This window comes from Drosophila yakuba, chromosome X (genome assembly GCF_016746365.2).
Source record: "Drosophila yakuba strain Tai18E2 chromosome X, Prin_Dyak_Tai18E2_2.1, whole genome shotgun sequence".
NCBI classification, from domain to species: Eukaryota; Metazoa; Arthropoda; class Insecta; order Diptera; family Drosophilidae; genus Drosophila; species Drosophila yakuba.
The window spans coordinates 18,690,406-18,707,844 of record NC_052526.2 but is presented as its reverse complement, the minus strand read 5'-3'; the positions used below and the strand labels follow the sequence as shown (position 1 = coordinate 18,707,844).

General features: G+C 42.4%; 2 protein-coding genes and 1 long non-coding RNA gene across 4 annotated transcripts in view; 2 read left to right on the top strand and 1 right to left on the bottom strand.

The window, feature by feature from the left end:
- Positions 1–1,552: 1,552 nt before the first annotated feature.
- Positions 1,553–5,157, top strand: LOC6525938 (nose resistant to fluoxetine protein 6). Its single transcript, XM_002101722.4, has 6 exons — positions 1,553–1,955; positions 2,872–3,274; positions 3,340–3,413; positions 3,471–4,000; positions 4,070–4,726; positions 4,793–5,157. The coding sequence occupies exons 1-6, from the start codon at positions 1,670–1,672 to the stop codon at positions 5,060–5,062; spliced, it is 2,220 nt and encodes a 739-aa protein (XP_002101758.1). The 5' UTR covers positions 1,553–1,669; the 3' UTR covers positions 5,063–5,157.
- Positions 5,158–5,419: 262 nt separating this feature from the next.
- The window catches only part of LOC6525937 (tyrosine-protein phosphatase non-receptor type 9), a 31,835-nt gene continuing 19,815 nt past the window's right edge, over positions 5,420–17,439 (top strand). Inside the window, exon 1 of one of the 2 annotated variants that reach the window (XM_015191062.3) lies at positions 5,420–5,494. In XM_015191062.3, coding sequence (XP_015046548.2) covers positions 5,423–5,494 — 72 coding nt within the window. In that variant the 5' untranslated portion in view covers positions 5,420–5,422. Of the gene's footprint in view, positions 5,495–13,494; positions 13,673–17,439 lie in introns of those variants that run through there. The other variant, XM_002101721.4, reaches the window with a different exon arrangement.
- LOC120321125 lies at positions 12,778–13,397 on the bottom strand. Its single transcript, XR_005560696.2, has 2 exons — positions 13,179–13,397; positions 12,778–13,114 (listed from the first exon to the last, which is right to left on the bottom strand). It is a non-coding gene; the product is annotated as an uncharacterized LOC120321125 (long non-coding RNA).

Here is a 17,439-nt window from a genome sequence, read left to right as displayed (position 1 = left end):
GAGTCTTGGCCGCCTTAGTTTATATTGCAACAGACTATATGCGCTGATTTTTATTCGATTATTCGATAAACGATTCGTTTATTTATTTGAAAGGTTAAAAATATGCTTACTCTAAAACAAAACATATGTCCTCATATAGTGTAAGATTTTGTAATCTTTATGGGGGAAATGAAAACTGATTTTACCCCGGCAACCGAATCCAGTGATTCATTCACATTCATTCATCATTCACATTCATTTTCAAACGGCCAGTTAACCTCTCATTATTTTGCCACCCAGACGAGCTTATCGACTAATTTATGGATGCCCCGAGTTCACCGAGATTTGGATTCCTTGCAGGTGGAAACACTTTTGCTACGCTCGCTTTACAATGATTTCCTGTGATGGTAAATTACGAGAGCAAGCCACCTGCTCTAGTAAATCTAGTGAAGATCTAGTGGCAGATAAGATTCGTTTAAGATTGGGTGGGGTGAGAAGTACTCAGGCAGCAATCAGTGTTTCACCTCCTCAAAGATGGCTTCCCCATCGATGGTTCCGCACTCCATCTGAAGTGAGTGTCATCCAATCCAAGCGAATGCCACCACTCGATATCAATGGACATGGGCAAGTGGCCTCTCGGATCGCAGATACGATTGCCTGATATGGTAAATGAAATAAGGCTGATTATGCTCCTTTTTTTTTTTTTTTTGTTTACCTCCTTGAAATGCGGAGGCCGTGTGCCTCGATTGCGATTATTCAAATTCGGGGAAGTGTTTAGACCAATTTTCATTTTAACCTGTTGCCAATATACTTATATTACATTTATTTATTCAACTTAATAAAGACTTTTTATCTTAAAAAAAAGTCATTCCTCTATCTATAGTGTTCTTTGGAAACCCAAAATCGGATTCCAAATCGACCTTGACTTTCTATACCCACCGAAATCGAAATGATCGTATAATTGTCTGTTCAGGTGTGCTGCTCGTGGGACCAAAGTCCTCGGGGCTTTTGGGTAATTTAATTAAACCGAATCTAAATTTTGTTCCTCTGATAGTGCCATGATGAACTGTCTGCAATCTTGACCGCAGCACTGCGACTACTACTACTACTTATTTTTTTTTTTATTTTTATTTGTCTTTGACATGGATTTATGGACGGCAGACGGCGGACTGCGATCACGGAATCCGTTTTTGGAGAATCCAGTTCGCACATAGTAGTATGAGGTAACCAAGTGGGTATGGTGGGCTGGATTGGCTGGATAGGATTGGGGGATTGGGCCAGATAAGACACACGCGGCGATAAAGTGGGCAATGCAAGCCATTTGATTAGAAGGTAGAGGTGGCTAGAGGAGAGGTTACCCCTTATCGCGGGGTAAGGTAACCAAGACCAGTAGCTGCCAATATTTATAGACTCCAGGGGCGGGCGTTGCTTGGTCATCGCTGCCCTAGCGCTGCCCACTCAAGTGCCCACTCCACTTCACTCGCTCCCAAAACGGAACGAAACGGAACCCAAACGAAAACCCAAAGAAAATATGAAATGACTAGCCTATAAAAGGCAGGCGATCTTTGCGATCGCCCACTCAGTAAAACGAACCCACCTCAGGTGGCCGCGACGCGTTCTCCAGATCCCAAGATCCCATAGTGACTAGCATTATTAGCCACATCCATCGAGGATTCACGCCAGCAGGATTATGAAGGAGCATTTCGGTGTCCTGGCAGTCGCGCTGCTGATCGCGACTGTCGGTGCCCAGGATGCATCGTCCAATTACCTGCTCACCGGTCACTCCACACCGCTGGCCAGCAGCTTTGCCCACCAGTTCTTCACCTTGGCCTCCCAGCGCGCCGCACTCGCCAATAGGACGAGCAACCAGGCGGTTCAGACTTACGCGGATCGCGCCTACGACGATGATCTCTGCGATCGGGACATCAACCTCATTCGGGATTCCATCAACAACTTGGAGGAGTGGGCTCTGGAATGTAAGCACACTACTTTTTTTTTTTAAGTGTTCAACTATAGTTACTAGGAAGTATTCATTCACTTGGGTGAATATCGACTAGAGAAGTGATTGTTCCAATTCAGATTACTCTGATGCGATTTATTCATAAATCGTTAACTTTTGTTACAGTAAGTCCCAATCCTCACTATTCATAAATCCAATTTAGCCTTGATTTCACTTTTATGTGGGCCATAAATTTAATTGCAAATCAATTTCTGTCGATTCAATTTCGCTGCCTGAATTGCCTGCGATAAGATCTGTGGAGTGACTGCGAAATTTCCCACATGATAAGTTGCTTTGCATGGGGAACTCTTGTTCTAATTTATTAACATGATTAGGAGATTAAGAACGAGACTGATCCGGCCACTTCATCTTTTGGTTCATACCTTTTTCTATACCTTTTTCTATATATTTTTCCATTTTATTTTATAAATAACCCGTGAAATTTGATTGCGTCTTTATGGCCGTTATTATGGGCGTTATCTCAGCTGGCATTTCACAATTCCATTCATAAGTGGAGTGCAATTTACGACACTCGTATATCAAGGCGGCATAGTAAAGTGCACTATCAAATCCGTATCATATCGGGCTCCATTTTAATCTACTAGACTTATCGTTGCTGCAAATCCCCAGCAGAAAACCCGCAGGTGGGGAGTCCAAAATCTGTAGCTCTTCAAAAGTTGTTATCTCTGTGGAGGAGTGGTTTCATTTTGGATTGTACTTCGGCACTTCTGCAAGCTAATGCGGCACTTGAATACTTCAAAGTGGCTACTTCAATTCGATGGTCTTGTATATTAGATGACACACTATTAGCAACAGATGGATATCCACTTAACACCTTGAGAACTTTACCATTTCTGTATATTTACACAATACTATACTATACATCCTTGCAGTTCCCGACACATGGGGTCGTTTGCCCATGGGTCTCTTCTGGGGCCACACGATCAGCATGGGTCAGTACGAGGAGTGTGTGGCAGCCAGCAGTACGCACACCACTGAGATCCGTGGACAGTACTGCCTGGCTAGCTTGAACATAACCACGTTCTATCAATCGGTTAAGAAACGCGGCGAAGAGTTCAATCGCATTAGCTACAAGCAAACCGATCCCGAAATCTTTGAGCTGGGCATCTGCATACCCAAGACGTGCAGTGCATCCAAGACCGATGAGTTGCTCAAATACGCCATCAACCACTTTTATGGCCAGGATGTGCGTGATTCGAACTTTACAATGGTAACGGAAGCGCGCTGCAAATACGATGCACCCATCGAGCTGCGCGGCATTGATATTTTCGCCATGTGAGTATAATGGTTTTTCTATTTTATTAATAGCAATCCAATTACTAATTCCATGTTGCACACAGCATTTTCTTCTCGCTGATCATCTTCTTTATGGTGGCGAGCAGTGTCTACGATTATATTCAGACCCGCAAAGGAGGTGAGTTCGTGGTTATCCATACTACCGGAATATCATCTAATGTTGTTTTGTATATAGCACCCAAAAAGCCACTGCTGGTTGCATTTTCCGTGCTGACCAATGCACCCAAGATTTTCACCGTGAAGAAGGTGAACAATCCGAATGTGATACACTGCCTGAATGGACTGCGTTGCTTCAGCATGATGTGGGTGGTCTTTGGCCACGGCTACATGACCTTCTACGATCTGCCTCACATTAACAAGAACAAGTTCTACACCTGGGTGCAGACACCCTATTCGATGTTGGTCCAGAATGGTTCGCTCTGCGTGGACACGTTCTTCTTCATGTCCGGACTGCTGATGTGCTGGGGCGCCTTCCGTGAAATGGAGCGCACCAAGGGCAAGTTGAACATCCCCATGATGTACTTCCATCGCTACATCCGTCTCACGCCGGTGGTGGCCGTTGTCGTTCTGTACATTATGTCGCTGTACAAGTACTCGGGCGCCGGTCCCATGTGGTTCAAGCTGGGCACCCAGGATAAGCGATGTGCCGACACCTGGTGGGCAACGCTGATCTACGTCCAGAACTATGCCTTCCCCTACAGCATTGTAAGTGTGTGGCTTCTAGCACAAGTTGTTGATCCTTCTAAGCCGAATTTTCAATTCTCTTCTTATTAGTGCATCTCACAATCGTGGTATTTGGCCGTGGACACGCAGCTGTACTTCCTGTCGCCACTGTTCCTCATTCCGCTGTGGAAATGGGGCAAGAAGGCCCTGGTGCCCATTGTCATCGTACTGATCTTGTGCTTGGGCGGCACCTTTGCCACCTTTATGTTGAATGACTTTACGCTATTCCGCGTGCAGGACGATCAAGTGGATTTGCGACAGCGATTGACCTACTATCCAACCCACACGCGGATTCCCACTTGGTTGATTGGCGTGATCTTTGGCTATTTCCTGTTTACGCGCAATCGTGGACGCCAGATACCGATGTCCAAGCCCCTGGTTCTGACCGGCTGGTTTGTGGCCTTTGGAACGATGTTGGCCTGCATGTGGGGACCCTACTGGCGCATCCTGCCCGATACGCCCGACTCGCCACTGATCGAAGGCGCCTTCTTTGAGCCCCTGAGCCGCACGTCGTGGGCTCTGTCCATCGGCTGGATCGTTTGGGCGTGCTACAATGGTCATGGTGGCCTGGTCAATGACTTCCTCTCCTGGGGCTTCTTCACGGGCTTCAGTCGATTGTGCTACTGCATGTACGTCATTCATCGCATTGTCCAGCTGGTCAACGCCGCTCGTCTGCAGACGGACACCCACTTCTCCAACTACGATGCGGTATGTATTGATATTGATCTTGCCACGCGATTGGGGTGATTTAAAGTCTTGAATTTTCGATTTTAGATCCTTCGCTGGTGGCACGACTTTGGCATCACCCTTACCGCCTCGATCTTCGCCACTTTGGCCTTCGAGGCACCCATTTTGGGCATCGAGAAGGCCATATTCGGCAAGCCGGCGCCCAAGAAGCCAACTCCCGGTGAGCTGGCCAAGGCTGCCCCGGTGGCGGCCACTTCTGCTCCCGCCGAACCGGAACCGGAAGTCAAGCCCGTCGAGGAGACCAAGACGGAAATAGCGCCCGTTCCCACCAACGAAGAGAATCCATCCAAGGCCTAGATTCGGCAGCCTCAATACGATTTTTTTTTTCACCATGCAAGCCAATTTTTTGTGTGTAGTTAGTTTAATTTATTAAAAAATTTTCAACAACTAAACGATTCCATGTATTTATACCCAATTTCATATGTTAAATTAAGGGTAATGTTACGCTACAGCGATAGTAACAGTGGACCTAACAGCGATATTAACAGTGGACTTAACTGTTACGCTACACATTGCTGTTAGAAAAAGCGCCAATGCGGCCGAAAGGGGAACATTGGCATGTGAAACCAATGCGCCACCTAGATAGTAACTCGATGAATCGCTGAACATCGATAGCGAAGCGGTGTATCGAAAGGTATCGATACCCGAAAAACATCGATGCCCGATGCATCCATGTTTATTCACATCACTAGCTCTACGGTAAAAATGGAGGCAGAACAACAAGAATTCGTAAGTTCCGTTCCCAAAATAAACCAAACAAACAAATAAATATTGTTTATTCGCGTCACTGTGCCGCCTTGCTGCCCACTGGCACGCCACGCCCACTCGCCAGGGCGAATTAGTGATCGTCATGGGTTAAACAAAACAGGACTTGCAACGGGAAAACCTTAATAACAGAAAGGCTTAACGAAACGTTTACCGAAATTTTGCGTGCGTGTTTTCAACCTGTATTCGTATGCCAGTGTGTTTGTGTGTGTCGCTATGCGAGCTTACCTGTTTGTGTGTGTGTGTGCTGTTGGGCAAACTTTTTGTGTGGCGGTATTTGTGCGTTTGTTCCGCAATTGCAATGTTTGTGCCCTGCAAGTGTGTGTTTGTGCGTGTTTATATCGGTTAACACGTGCCGCCCCCGCCCCTCTGCTAATCGCTCCGTCTCCTTTCCGCTCGCACATTCCGTTGCAGCTCTCTTATCACTGCAACAACAACAAGAGCGCCTGTTTGGGCGTATGTGTGTGTGAGTGTGTGTGTGTGTGTATGTGTGTGTGTATGTGGGTTCGCTTCATTAGGGAAAGTGATTTCCGGAGTGCAGTTATTGTTGTTGTTGTTACTGTTGCTCTTGCAAAAGGGTCAAAAACCGGTTTAGTTGCAAGAAATGTAGGAAAACAAAAAAGCTGAGAAACGAGAGCTGGAAAAACGCTTTCCCTTCGTTAAAATAGCATTATTTTATTTGATTTTTTTTAAGCCGGCCGATTTTGCATTGCACAAATCTTTGCTCCCAATACCGCTGTCACACACACACACTAGCGCACAATTGTACTGCCATTGTTTGCTTAATCACTTAACGGGTGCGAGAGAGACGAAGGGGGAGGAGCGAGAAGAAGAGCGGAGCGACTGAGAGATCAAGTAAATATATTCGTTTAATTGGGATTTCAAATTCCTATTTAAAAGGCGCTTGATAATGTTTTCAAATATTTCACATGACATTACAAATCTTAACTGCCAAAAAATAATAATAACTAGTTATTTCATTTGTTATTTTCATAAACTCCAACCGGATTATGTGTTTAATATATTTATCTTATATAGAAACATTTTTTTCCAATTAGTTTGTAGAATTCATTCAACTACTTCTTTCATAGCTTTAAACGGTTTTCGAATTGGCTAAAATTTTCCTGGAAATTTGTTGGCAATTCTGGTTCAATAATTTCTATAACGAAATTCTTTTGAAGTCGCCAGTTTTCCCTTTGTATTTTCTCTACGCCAATCGGAAGTAGTGTTGTTTATGTGCTTTCCCGATAATTTATTTATTTTCTTCTCAAGATTTCCCCATCCACCAGCATCGTAAATTCGTATTTCCTTGGAATTCTTATTTCGGGTCTTCAAAACTGCTTTAACGCGAAATTTTCATTCATGCAAATTGATCGTTGTTGTTGTTTTTGTTGCACGTGGTAGTGATGAGGTGGGAAAAAAGAGAAAAGGTCAATTTGTGGTTTATTTTCTGATTTGCCATCCATATCACGCGATCTTGCTTCGGATTGGAAATCACTTATAGACATGTACAAATGGTTTAAATTACTTAACTATCGTTTTCCAAACGGTTTCACACAGTGCTCTAATTATTTATGTATAATTAATCAGTTTTTTGGGAAATCTCTGTGGGTTCTATTGAAAGTTAGGAACACTACAAAGCGAACTTCATATCCTAATTAAAGTAATTTATATACATAGTTCAAATATTATTGGCTTCAATGGAAGCGAAATGATGAATTCCCAGGCCTAGGAATGCGATCGATGGAACATCCTGAAAACGACAGCTCCTGCTGGCATCCTTTGATGGCTTTGAGTGGGAGGCCGCTTTCTCCCACTATTTTCTTTTGCCCGCAATTTGCACATATTTCGTGTGCGCACAATTGATTTCACTTGAATTGACATTACTAACTACAAATTGTTGCGTTCCCAATGTTGCATATGTACTTGCCAACTGTTGTGGATGCCACCACCCCCAACTCGTCGTCCGTCTGTCTGTCTGTTCGATGCATAAATCAAATTGCTCATAAAAAGGGCAGACAGTCGGGCAACAACAATGACAACACTTCAGCCGACTCTCTGGTTTCTGGTCCTCCATTGGATTCCATGTGCACAAATAAATTTATTTGTGCAGTAAATTCGCCAGTGTCGTCGTGCTCTTCTTTTGAGAAGGGGTCTCCAGTTGGTATTCTCAATATGGGATATATATTGTTGCATATGGCTAAAACGACTTTATTAATTATCTAAAGTACAAATGGGTAGGGAGTTCCCTTTAAAATAAATGTATTATATCTATCATAACTAAAAAGCACAAAATGTTTCATGCTATGCTCCCCCTTAATAATTATCTTCTGATTCTTTAGGCGTTTTAGTTTCCCCCTTTTCGAATGCAATCCCCAAAACGAATTTGAACGAACCCTTTGTGAAATTGTTTTTTTCAGCTCTACCTCTGCGCTGCGAGCGCTTACAAAGTTATGAAATATTTGTGTCCCATTGCAGTTGACTGCTCGTCCTTTTCATACCCGCCGCAACTGGGCTTCCTTCCTTTCCTGCCAACATCATCATCATTTTGCCCTTTTCGGTTGTCCTGGATTTATTATGGCATCCTTGTGCCGGTATTTTGAACCCAGCCCAGCCCAGCCCAAAGTACAATAACCCAGGGCAGGGTAGCCACAGCCAAAGGATGATGATGTAGATGGGGATGTGGATGTGGATGTGGATGTTGATGTGGCGAGGATGAGGATGAGGTTGGGGATGAGGATAAAGTGGCGGCAGCCTGTTGCTATGCCTGTTCTTGATTTGACTGGGCTTCCTCATTTGCGTTGATTAAGCCGCAAGGGCTGTGCCACAGATAGCGGCCACAATAACTTTCATTAAAAGCGAAAAAGCGGAGAATATAAATAAAATGGAAAATAAACACTAAAACGTTGTGCAACTGGGCCCATGTGTGCTCGCTCGCTCGCTTGCTGGAAATGGGTCAGGCCCAGTAGTAGTTCCCTTTCCCATTACCATTCCCAATCCCAGTGCTCTTTCTCTTATCATAGCCCATAGTGCCATAGTGCCATAGTCCATAGCCCAGAACCAAGCCCACAATCCAGCCAAAGTGGAGCAGCCGCCCGGACCGAAATCAAAACTGGAACGGTGTTTTTTTCTTGGTTTGGGGGTTGTCTGCAGTTCGTTTTCTTCCCTCCCATTTTCTGGGAGCCCCGAGCACCTAGCAAAAATAATATTCCCAAAATAAACAAGCTGGCGAAAAATAAAATATAAAGGGGAGTGCAAAGACAGAACAACAAATGCGCAAAAAAAACTACAAAAGGTGTACACTCCTCACTGAATATTATTACTACTATTACTATAGAACCCAATGCCTGACTGGCTTTAGCACACTAAACTTTAATTAAATAGCACTAAATACTCAAACAACTATCTCAGAAAGTACAAGTTTTTTGTGTTATAAAGACGCCACACAACTTAATCCGCTTGGCCAAACGAAATATATGTACTTCGTAACTCTGCGAACTTTTGCGCTTTTCAACTCAAATGCTGGAAATGGAAACCGTTTGCATATGGAAAATTCAATTGCGCAATTTCTGCGCGATTATTACAGTACACTTGCCTGCGGATATTTATGGTATATACATACATATATAAACATATAGGCAAGAATCTGATTGTTCGAGAATATTTCATTGATACTCGTATGGATGCAAGTGGAACGGATTGTTTTGAATAGTTTGTGGTACCTTCTTGTCTGTTATACTAAATAATTGTGTAAATATAGTTCGCTGAGCTTACTGTGTATGTAAGACAAGTCTTGAATTTATGGAATGATGCCTCCTTTTAGAACCAAAAGAATTATTTTTAAATTCTACAACTACTAAATGCAGCTTATCCGCAATGTGCATCCTATTCGCCGCCTAGAACTCTGGAATTGACCATTAATCTCGGAGCCTCCGGCATTGTTAACCCTTTGATTGTTTGCCAACCAATTGCTCCTCATCTCCGGGGATGTGTGTTTGTTTGCCACCAAAGTGGGTCAATGAATGCAGTCTGGCTATCTGAGTAGGGCCATTTTAATCGTGGCCAGATTCCAGGAGTCCGAGGTTTATTACGATTTTCCATTTACTTATGGATAATTGGAACTATTGCGATTGCCAGTGCTGCTTCTCTGTGGGCAATGGAGGAGTAGAACTTGGTGTGCAGCTAGGGCATTGTGTTTCGTTTGTTGTTGTTCTCCATCCAAGCCATGCCTCCCATGCCTCCCATGCCACCATGCCAATCATGCAGGTTGTTGAACTCCCTCAGACTCGCACACTCGCATGTGACCGACCGGCTGAGTGGCTCTCAGAGACCGGAGGCGCAGCTCTTCGCCTCCGTTGCTAGTTTATTCTGATTCTGATTCTGGATCCGAATCCCAATCTGGCGCTGATGATGCTCATGCTCCTCCTCTGAGCTTCAGATGCTGGCGTGGATTTGGCCTGTGTTGTTGCTTTCGCACAGATTTCTTCGCGAGTACAGTAAGAATTAGATAATGCAGCCTAGCTGAAAGAGAAATGTGTAAGGAAAGATATTTGAAAAAAATCTTGGAATAATAATAATGTAGAATATATTTAATTTTGATTTTCTAAATTACATGTATGATATTCGAAAATTTAAAAAGAGGTGTATACTTAGAAATGTTCACATTGTTAAAGCGATCAACCAGGCTGAATTAAATTTATCGAGAACTTACTGTGGTGTATTTGAGTTTTTTTTTGGCTTTTTCTTTATGTCATAGGCTCTTCTCAGTTCTTTGGCTTTCTTTTGCACAATTACCAGCAAAGATTTTGGCCTCGCTTCGCTTTACTTTTGCCTGCTGTTGGTTCTTTACACAAATATATAGTTTCTAATGCGATGGCTCCCATTGTCTGAGTCTCCATTTCCGCTGTTCTTCACTACCACCCCCCCCTTTACATCCTCCTATCAACGCTTTGTGTCGTGCTCAAGTCTTCATTGCGATATATTCTCAATTGCATTTGGACCACGGCCTGACAATGACATGTGTCCCCATCTCGTCCGTATCTTTTATTTTTCATCTCGCATCTCTCATCTCTTGACTCCCAACTTGTCTTGATCCCATCCTCAACACTTTCGAATGCCGCGGGCTTTTAGCCATTTCCAACAAAAATCAAAACTAAAGGTACACCGAGAAAAAGAAGCGGATATTACTAACTTGCTAAAGTAATTTTAAAGGTTCATACATTTTTTAAGTGAAACACATGACTGCACAGCACAGATTATTTAAGTTAGAGTTATTGAACGATGGATCATAATATCGGATGGTATATCTCTTACCAATAACCATATGTCTACATTTTCTCTACGTGTAAAAGCTAGAAGAAAACGCAGAAACCAAGTTGAAAGAACTCTTAGGGGGCATTGTTGCTCTTTTTTCGCTTTTGATTGGTTTGACCGATTTACATTGTGCAAAAGAAATGAGTTTTTGGGGGAGGTATGTATGTATGTATGGTAAGGTATAGAGCGCCAAATGTGGAGGTCGGGGGGCTTTTCATTTGTTTGGCCTACATAGGGCTCCAAAAACATGTTTGCTGTTCGTTTCTCCCACATTTGGCTGGCTCTCCTGTTTAGAAGTTTTTAGCCATTTCTGATAATTAAAAAGGCAACATTTCATTTGTTTTGTTTGCCCGTTTGCCCGTTACCCCGTTTGCATTTCTAAGGCTGTTATGCTCCCTTGGCATTTTGCCCATCGGTTGTGCCAAAAACATAAAAAGAAATGGACAGGAGAGGGGAATGTACTGGATATATTGGCAGACTTAATTGTGGACTCAATCTGAAGTGGAGGGGGTACTGATATAAAATCTCACAGGGCTGCCAAATGCACTTACAGTCTATTTATTCTGCTTTAGAACTCCAGACTTACTAATAAACATTTGGTTGATAGTTATTTAATACTATGAGAGTCCTTTTAGAACTATCATCGAAAATGATCTCCAATTCCCAATGGCGATTTATGCAGTTGAAAGAAAGCAACGTATCAAAGTAATATCAAAGTACCGCGAATCTTGCAAGCACTTTCTTTGGACATATGTACTTATCTTGAATTTAAATTACCAACTTCGTAATAAAGCAATTTTAAGTTGGGGGCATGACATAAGAAGTCTTTAGCCGGAGAAATGGAGAATGAGAAATGCTTTCAATTGCTCAGCTTAGTCACGTTCCACTGGAAAAATATGTCGCATCATCGAAGGCAGTTACCAGTTTTTTTTTTTTCGTTGTTTTTCGGGGGTTCCGAATCTCGCTCCATTGCGCAATCGTATAGATATGTATAATGGGGGAGGGGAAAATGATAATGCCCCTAATCCCATTTGTGATCACTTTCTATGAGGAATGAGGTCAACAGCAGTGGCTAATTTGTGGATCAAACTCGTTTTGAGGGCGCCAAACACAGACGCAAAGTCCCACTGTAGCAATCAGATCGATTCATCGATATTAACATATGTGTGTTTAAGCTGCGGTGATTTCTTTTCGATGCGGATTTGTGTATAAAAACGCATTGAAAAGAAAGTTTTCTGCTCTACAGCGGCCACAACAATAGTAGTTATAATAATTATAATATTATTATAACAACAAAAACACACACAACAACAGCGAAGCGTGATGCTTGAGGCTTTTGTCTTGTCTCAATGTCACGCCCCTTGATGGAAGAAAGGGGAAGGGGGGCCGCTTGGCGGTTGGCGGTACAGAGACAGAGTTAAGCGAGCGTTTTGTTTAAATAATCGAGAGACAGGCGCGCGCAAACACAAGAAAGCGTAATAATAATGAAAAATAATAACAATAATCATGCGCAAATGGTAGAAAACAATACGCACTCGCATATGCACATACTATGTACATATGTATATACATCATACATATATATGTACATATGTATGCATGTAAGTCGTACGTGAAGCAAGTGAAATTTTTTCCAGCGACACTCGAAACTGGCGAAATTTCTTAACACTTTCATAAGAAGTCATGAGCAGCGGCAAAGAAAATAAATTAAATTAAGCACAAAAGCCGCTCAGCGAGCCGTGCCTTTGGGCATTAAGATTTAAGCTTGATTTAGTTATTTTCCTCACATTTTTTGCACCCCCCCCCATTTCCATGACGGCTCCCAACTGAGCTCGCTGCGCACTTCTGTTAGAATGCAGTGGGACCTCGCTGCGGAAGACGACATGATTACATTGACTACGGTGACATTCAACTAAAAAAAAGAACTCGCAAAATTTATAAGTTATAAAGAACCACATTTTTTAATCAGACTTGATGAAAAAAGTTCTAGTTACAAGAGGTTTGGTTTTGGGCGATTCTACTGCTCTTGCTGGCGATTAACAGATCGTGATCACTGTTAATAGGCATCCTTTTAATCTTAACATGGGCTCCCGTTTTCTCCTCTCTTTCTCTCTCACTCTTCCGCCGGCTGACATTGAACTGTGTCAGTGGCAGCGGCAACAACAGCAACAACACCTTGTAATGGGGCGGACTGCGCAGCTCCACTCGCTCAGCCTCTCTTCGCAGCACAGTGGGCAAAGTGGCGTTTCAGATGGAATACGTTTTGTGGGTCTGCAAAATGATTGTATTGATATACATATATGTATATAAAGTAGTTTTATTGTTAATAACTTACATTTAAATTAATTGTAAATTCTATGCTTCATTGTGGTATTGGATAAATGGTAAACAACTGGTATTCAAAAAACTAGATTACGTGGTCTGACCCACTGTGCGCTCCTCTTTCTCTTCTGCGCATGCGCAGCAGCTCTGCCGACGCCGACAGAGGCTGCTGGCTGCGTTTCTCGCTGTCTCGCTGTCTCGCCGTTCACTGTTCATTGTTTGTTGTCAGTCGACGCGCGTTCATCTCGTCTCATCCGCCTCGTGCGCTCGCGTCTTTTCGCTGTGATGTGGAATTAAATTATTATTGTTTATTTATTTGTTTTTGTGCGTGTGTTTTTGTGTGTGCAATATAGTGTTTGTTCCAGCGTGTGGGTGTGTGAAAAATGCCGTAAAATGCAGCAAACGCAATGGAATAAGGACAGACAGGAGGATAGAAACAACAATAGTAGCAGCAGGAGCGAGCAGGATAGCGGCTGTCATCGGCGTCTCTTCCTGTGCATTGGCAAGGTGTGTGTCAGTGTGTTTGTTTGTGTGCGTGTGCGCACATCCATCTCATTCTTACATATGACTTTGATTTTTACTTTCTAAGCTTTGCTTTGCTTTTCTCTCACCTCAGGATGCTCTCTTTTTGCTTGGTTCTCTCTTTAGAACACCGAAAAAAAATATGATAGAAAGAATGAACGAGCTTAGTCTTTTTAACCTATGATATTGGGTTCTACTAGATTTCATTAAATTACAAACCCAGTCTTATATAATAACTTACTAATATTATATTACTAAATTCAAATAAATAGAAAATTCACATAGCAATGGTTTTTTGTCAAGTTAAATGCACATAAAAGGTACTCGTTTAAGTTTTTTTTCTGCTTGCTAATATCTTTTCTTCCTGTGTGATAACTCTCTTTTACTTGTATCTTTTTTTCTTTTCCTGCGCTATTTATAGATAGTTTTGCTTGCCTTTCTAGCTCCTTCTGTTCCTTTTCAACTTGTTGCGCTCTCTCAAGCTTCAAGATGTGTTCTTCTGCTGTTCTTTCTTCTCTAGTTCATTAGCATCGAACAAAGACTTCTGCGAAGTTGGTTTCTTTTCACCTGAGAATTACCGGGAAACGCGAGATGAACACACTCACTCACTTATCTCAGATGCTGTATTTGTCTTAAGAGAGAAAGAATGGATCCATTTCAGTTATACCAACTACCTATCTTATCTGATCTGGTGTTAAATAAAAGCCTTACACTTCAGTGGGCTGCCAAAGTCGAGTATTAAACTGCCTAATACCGGGAAACAAGAGAGTTAGATCTTTGGAATTTTGATATTGCTAATAGTCTTTTTTTTTACTAGCCATTAAGTTAGAAAGATATTTATACCTATCTATCACCCTTTGAATACTATATTTTATCGACTTAACCATTAATTTCAATCAGAGTTGGCTTACTCATTGAAAACATTATGGATTTTGTTGTTGTTACAAAACACATGCACTCTGATTTTTCCGTATTTAGCACTTAAACATTCTAATTACTCATCTGCTTCTTCCCGTGAAATATGCTTACAGATAGTTTCGAAAACGTATAGCAGCTGTTGACTTTGGTAGTATGAAATCATGTTCCATTAGCTTTTTTAGCCTCGTAATCCAACAGCTGGTTTCTTTTGTTTTTCGCCTCGCATTTCTTTTGCTATTGGCCAAGTTCCGTTTGGAACTCGGATTCGAACCCATATGTAACACATCTCATCGCACAAGAAACCCAAGAAACATGAGGCGAACGGGAGACCCGACATCAATTCGCATGCAAATGAAATTTCGCCGCTTCTTTGGATTTCTTTCTAAAAGCATTTGTTCATATGCAAATGGTCGTGACGAAGGGGGGCCTAGCTGAAGGGGGGGGCTATTAGGATAGACAATAAAGATAAACCGTTTGAAAAGCATAGTATTTGTTCTTGAATAAAGTCTCTGATTTAATGAATCCTAAAATTGGAATTTTTTTATCTGTAATAAAATGTAAATAATACCATAATATTTCCTTTTAAGCTTAATTTATATCGACTAGTACTACTAGTGAAGTGGTTCGCCTTAGAGAAGTTATACTGTAGCGGCAACGTATGAACTGAGCGGTCTTTTGTCCATCTCCAAGTTACCACCATCCGCCATGGGGTCAGGTCTTTGCCGCTCCGCTTCTCATCCCATAAACCCCACCATATCACTCCCCGCAAACCAATTTGCGACTGCGCATTCAGCGGAAGCATAGTAAATGCGCTTTAGCAGAGCATTTCGAATCAATTGCGAAAGTGTGAAAGGAAGTGGCCCCTCCTGCGAAACAAAAAACCCCTTCGTTGTGCGTCGTTTCCTGCTGGAAACTGTGCAATATTCTCAGACAACAATCTGTCAGCAATATCCTGCATCCTGTGAAAGGAAATCGTCGAAAGGAGGCGGAACGAAGTCGTAAATAATGGCGAAAGCCTCGTTTGATGATCCTGTGGGAGGCTCTGGTGCATTCACTCAATGGGGGTTAATATCCGAGCTCCGCTGAATGGTTACAATGGATAAAATGGAAAATCATAACAAAGCGAAAGGGGTTGGTGTGATAAAGATGGGTTTTTTTGTTTAAACTGCACTTTATGCAATTTCTATTGAGGTTTAATGTAGCCATTTAACATCCCAATTATTTACATTATGAAGGCTTGCCAGGAAAATGCATTATAATGATTCTAAAGCTGTGTTTCACCTTTTCCAAGTGACCGACCAACTGTTGTCAACTCACTGACCAAGTGCAATTAAGCGTGTATATATACAATATTCTGATTTAATGCTCCATTTACTGCAGAGCAATTGTTCACGACCAGATTAGTCAGCAATGAAATCATTAATGATGATGAGTGATCTGTGCGCGGTAACTACTATGTTGATCAGCCAGATAGATATGGCTGCTGTTCGATGTTGGCAGTTTCTCCACCCAATCTGCATGGTGTTTGGTCTATGGGTTTTTAGTTTTTCCCCCTAGCGAATCTAACTAACTATCTGGCTGACTGAGAGTTTTCCAATCGCTGATCGTTGGCTTGATTTTCAGAACAACGAACAACCAGCAACCAGCGGCTTCCATGCTCAGAGTCCGTTAACAGAAGAGTCTTCTCCAGAGATCGGAGACACCGATTTAGCCATGGCCCCAAGCGGTTTTACAGTTTCCAGGTAGAACCGAACTAACCGAACTAACCGAACGATCCGAACGAAACGGATTGGAACAGTTTTGCCAGGTCTGTCGCTTTTACTTTGCATGCAAACAGTTAAGAAGACTGGTCGCTGTTGGTTGTTGGTTGGTTGCTTAGTTGCTTGCTTGTTGCTCTATTAACTGGCTCTGGCCAAGAGATTTACGTTGACTGTAATCATAACCATAACCAGAACTTACACTCGAACTGTGCACCGAAACCGGAAGTGAGCGAACTGCCGAGCTTCCGTCTTCACAAGCTGCTTTCTAGATTTCTTTCCTTAGCATCAGGCTAATTGAAACAACAATCTTTTGTTTATGCTAACTCTTCAGGCGATCTTTTAAGAAGCTATTCTCGAATCTTCACTTTAGCCTTTCATAATCACAACCACTGTTTTACAAAATGTTTATTTTGGACAACATTGAGTACTAATTAATCATTTTTATGTTAAAAACTCCACGAGAACAAAACAAACTAATGATCTGCTGTAAACATATCTCACTTGATTGATTGAGATATTTTCATGGAAATGATACATCAGCAGCATACCCATCACATATGTATACTATGTACACCCTTTTGCTGACCCATTCCATTGAACTTAGTCACAAATCCGGGGCATTCGGGCGACTCTCTCCGATAAACCTTTTTGATTTCCAGTCCGGACCAACGGCCCGGCCCCGCCCCGTCCCACTCCGCTCCGCCCCCGTGATCCCCGCGTGCCAAAAGTGAAAGTAGCGCCCGCGGGGCCATTAGCGGGTATCCAAAATTAGACACGACTTGGTGACCTGTTGGCCTAGGCCAGCTACTTGCTACCAGCTACCAGCTACCGACTGCAAGTAAACAACAAACCCACAAACGACGGATGACACATCATAAACAAACACCGCGTATCCAGTTCCACTCAGCATGTGTGTGTGTGTGTGTGTGTGTTTTGTTTTTTTCGTATGGAAAATGGGGCTTTGCAATGTAAATAGTCCAATTACGGATGAAAGGATTTGAATTTCGACTCCTGAATGGATTTATTTAGTCACTTTCCTCGAAACAAATGAATGTCTTATGTCATGACCATTAA

Bases quoted from the DNA above. Each gene is read 5' to 3' on its own strand.
- LOC6525938 (XM_002101722.4), top strand. From the start codon at position 1,670: ATGAAGGAGCATTTCGGTGTCCTGGCAGTCGCGCTGCTGATCGCGACT. The intron at 1,956-2,871 runs GTAAGCACACTA...ACATCCTTGCAG, and splicing joins GGAGGAGTGGGCTCTGGAAT to TTCCCGACACATGGGGTCGT. The intron at 4,001-4,069 runs GTAAGTGTGTGG...TCTTCTTATTAG, and splicing joins ATGCCTTCCCCTACAGCATT to TGCATCTCACAATCGTGGTA.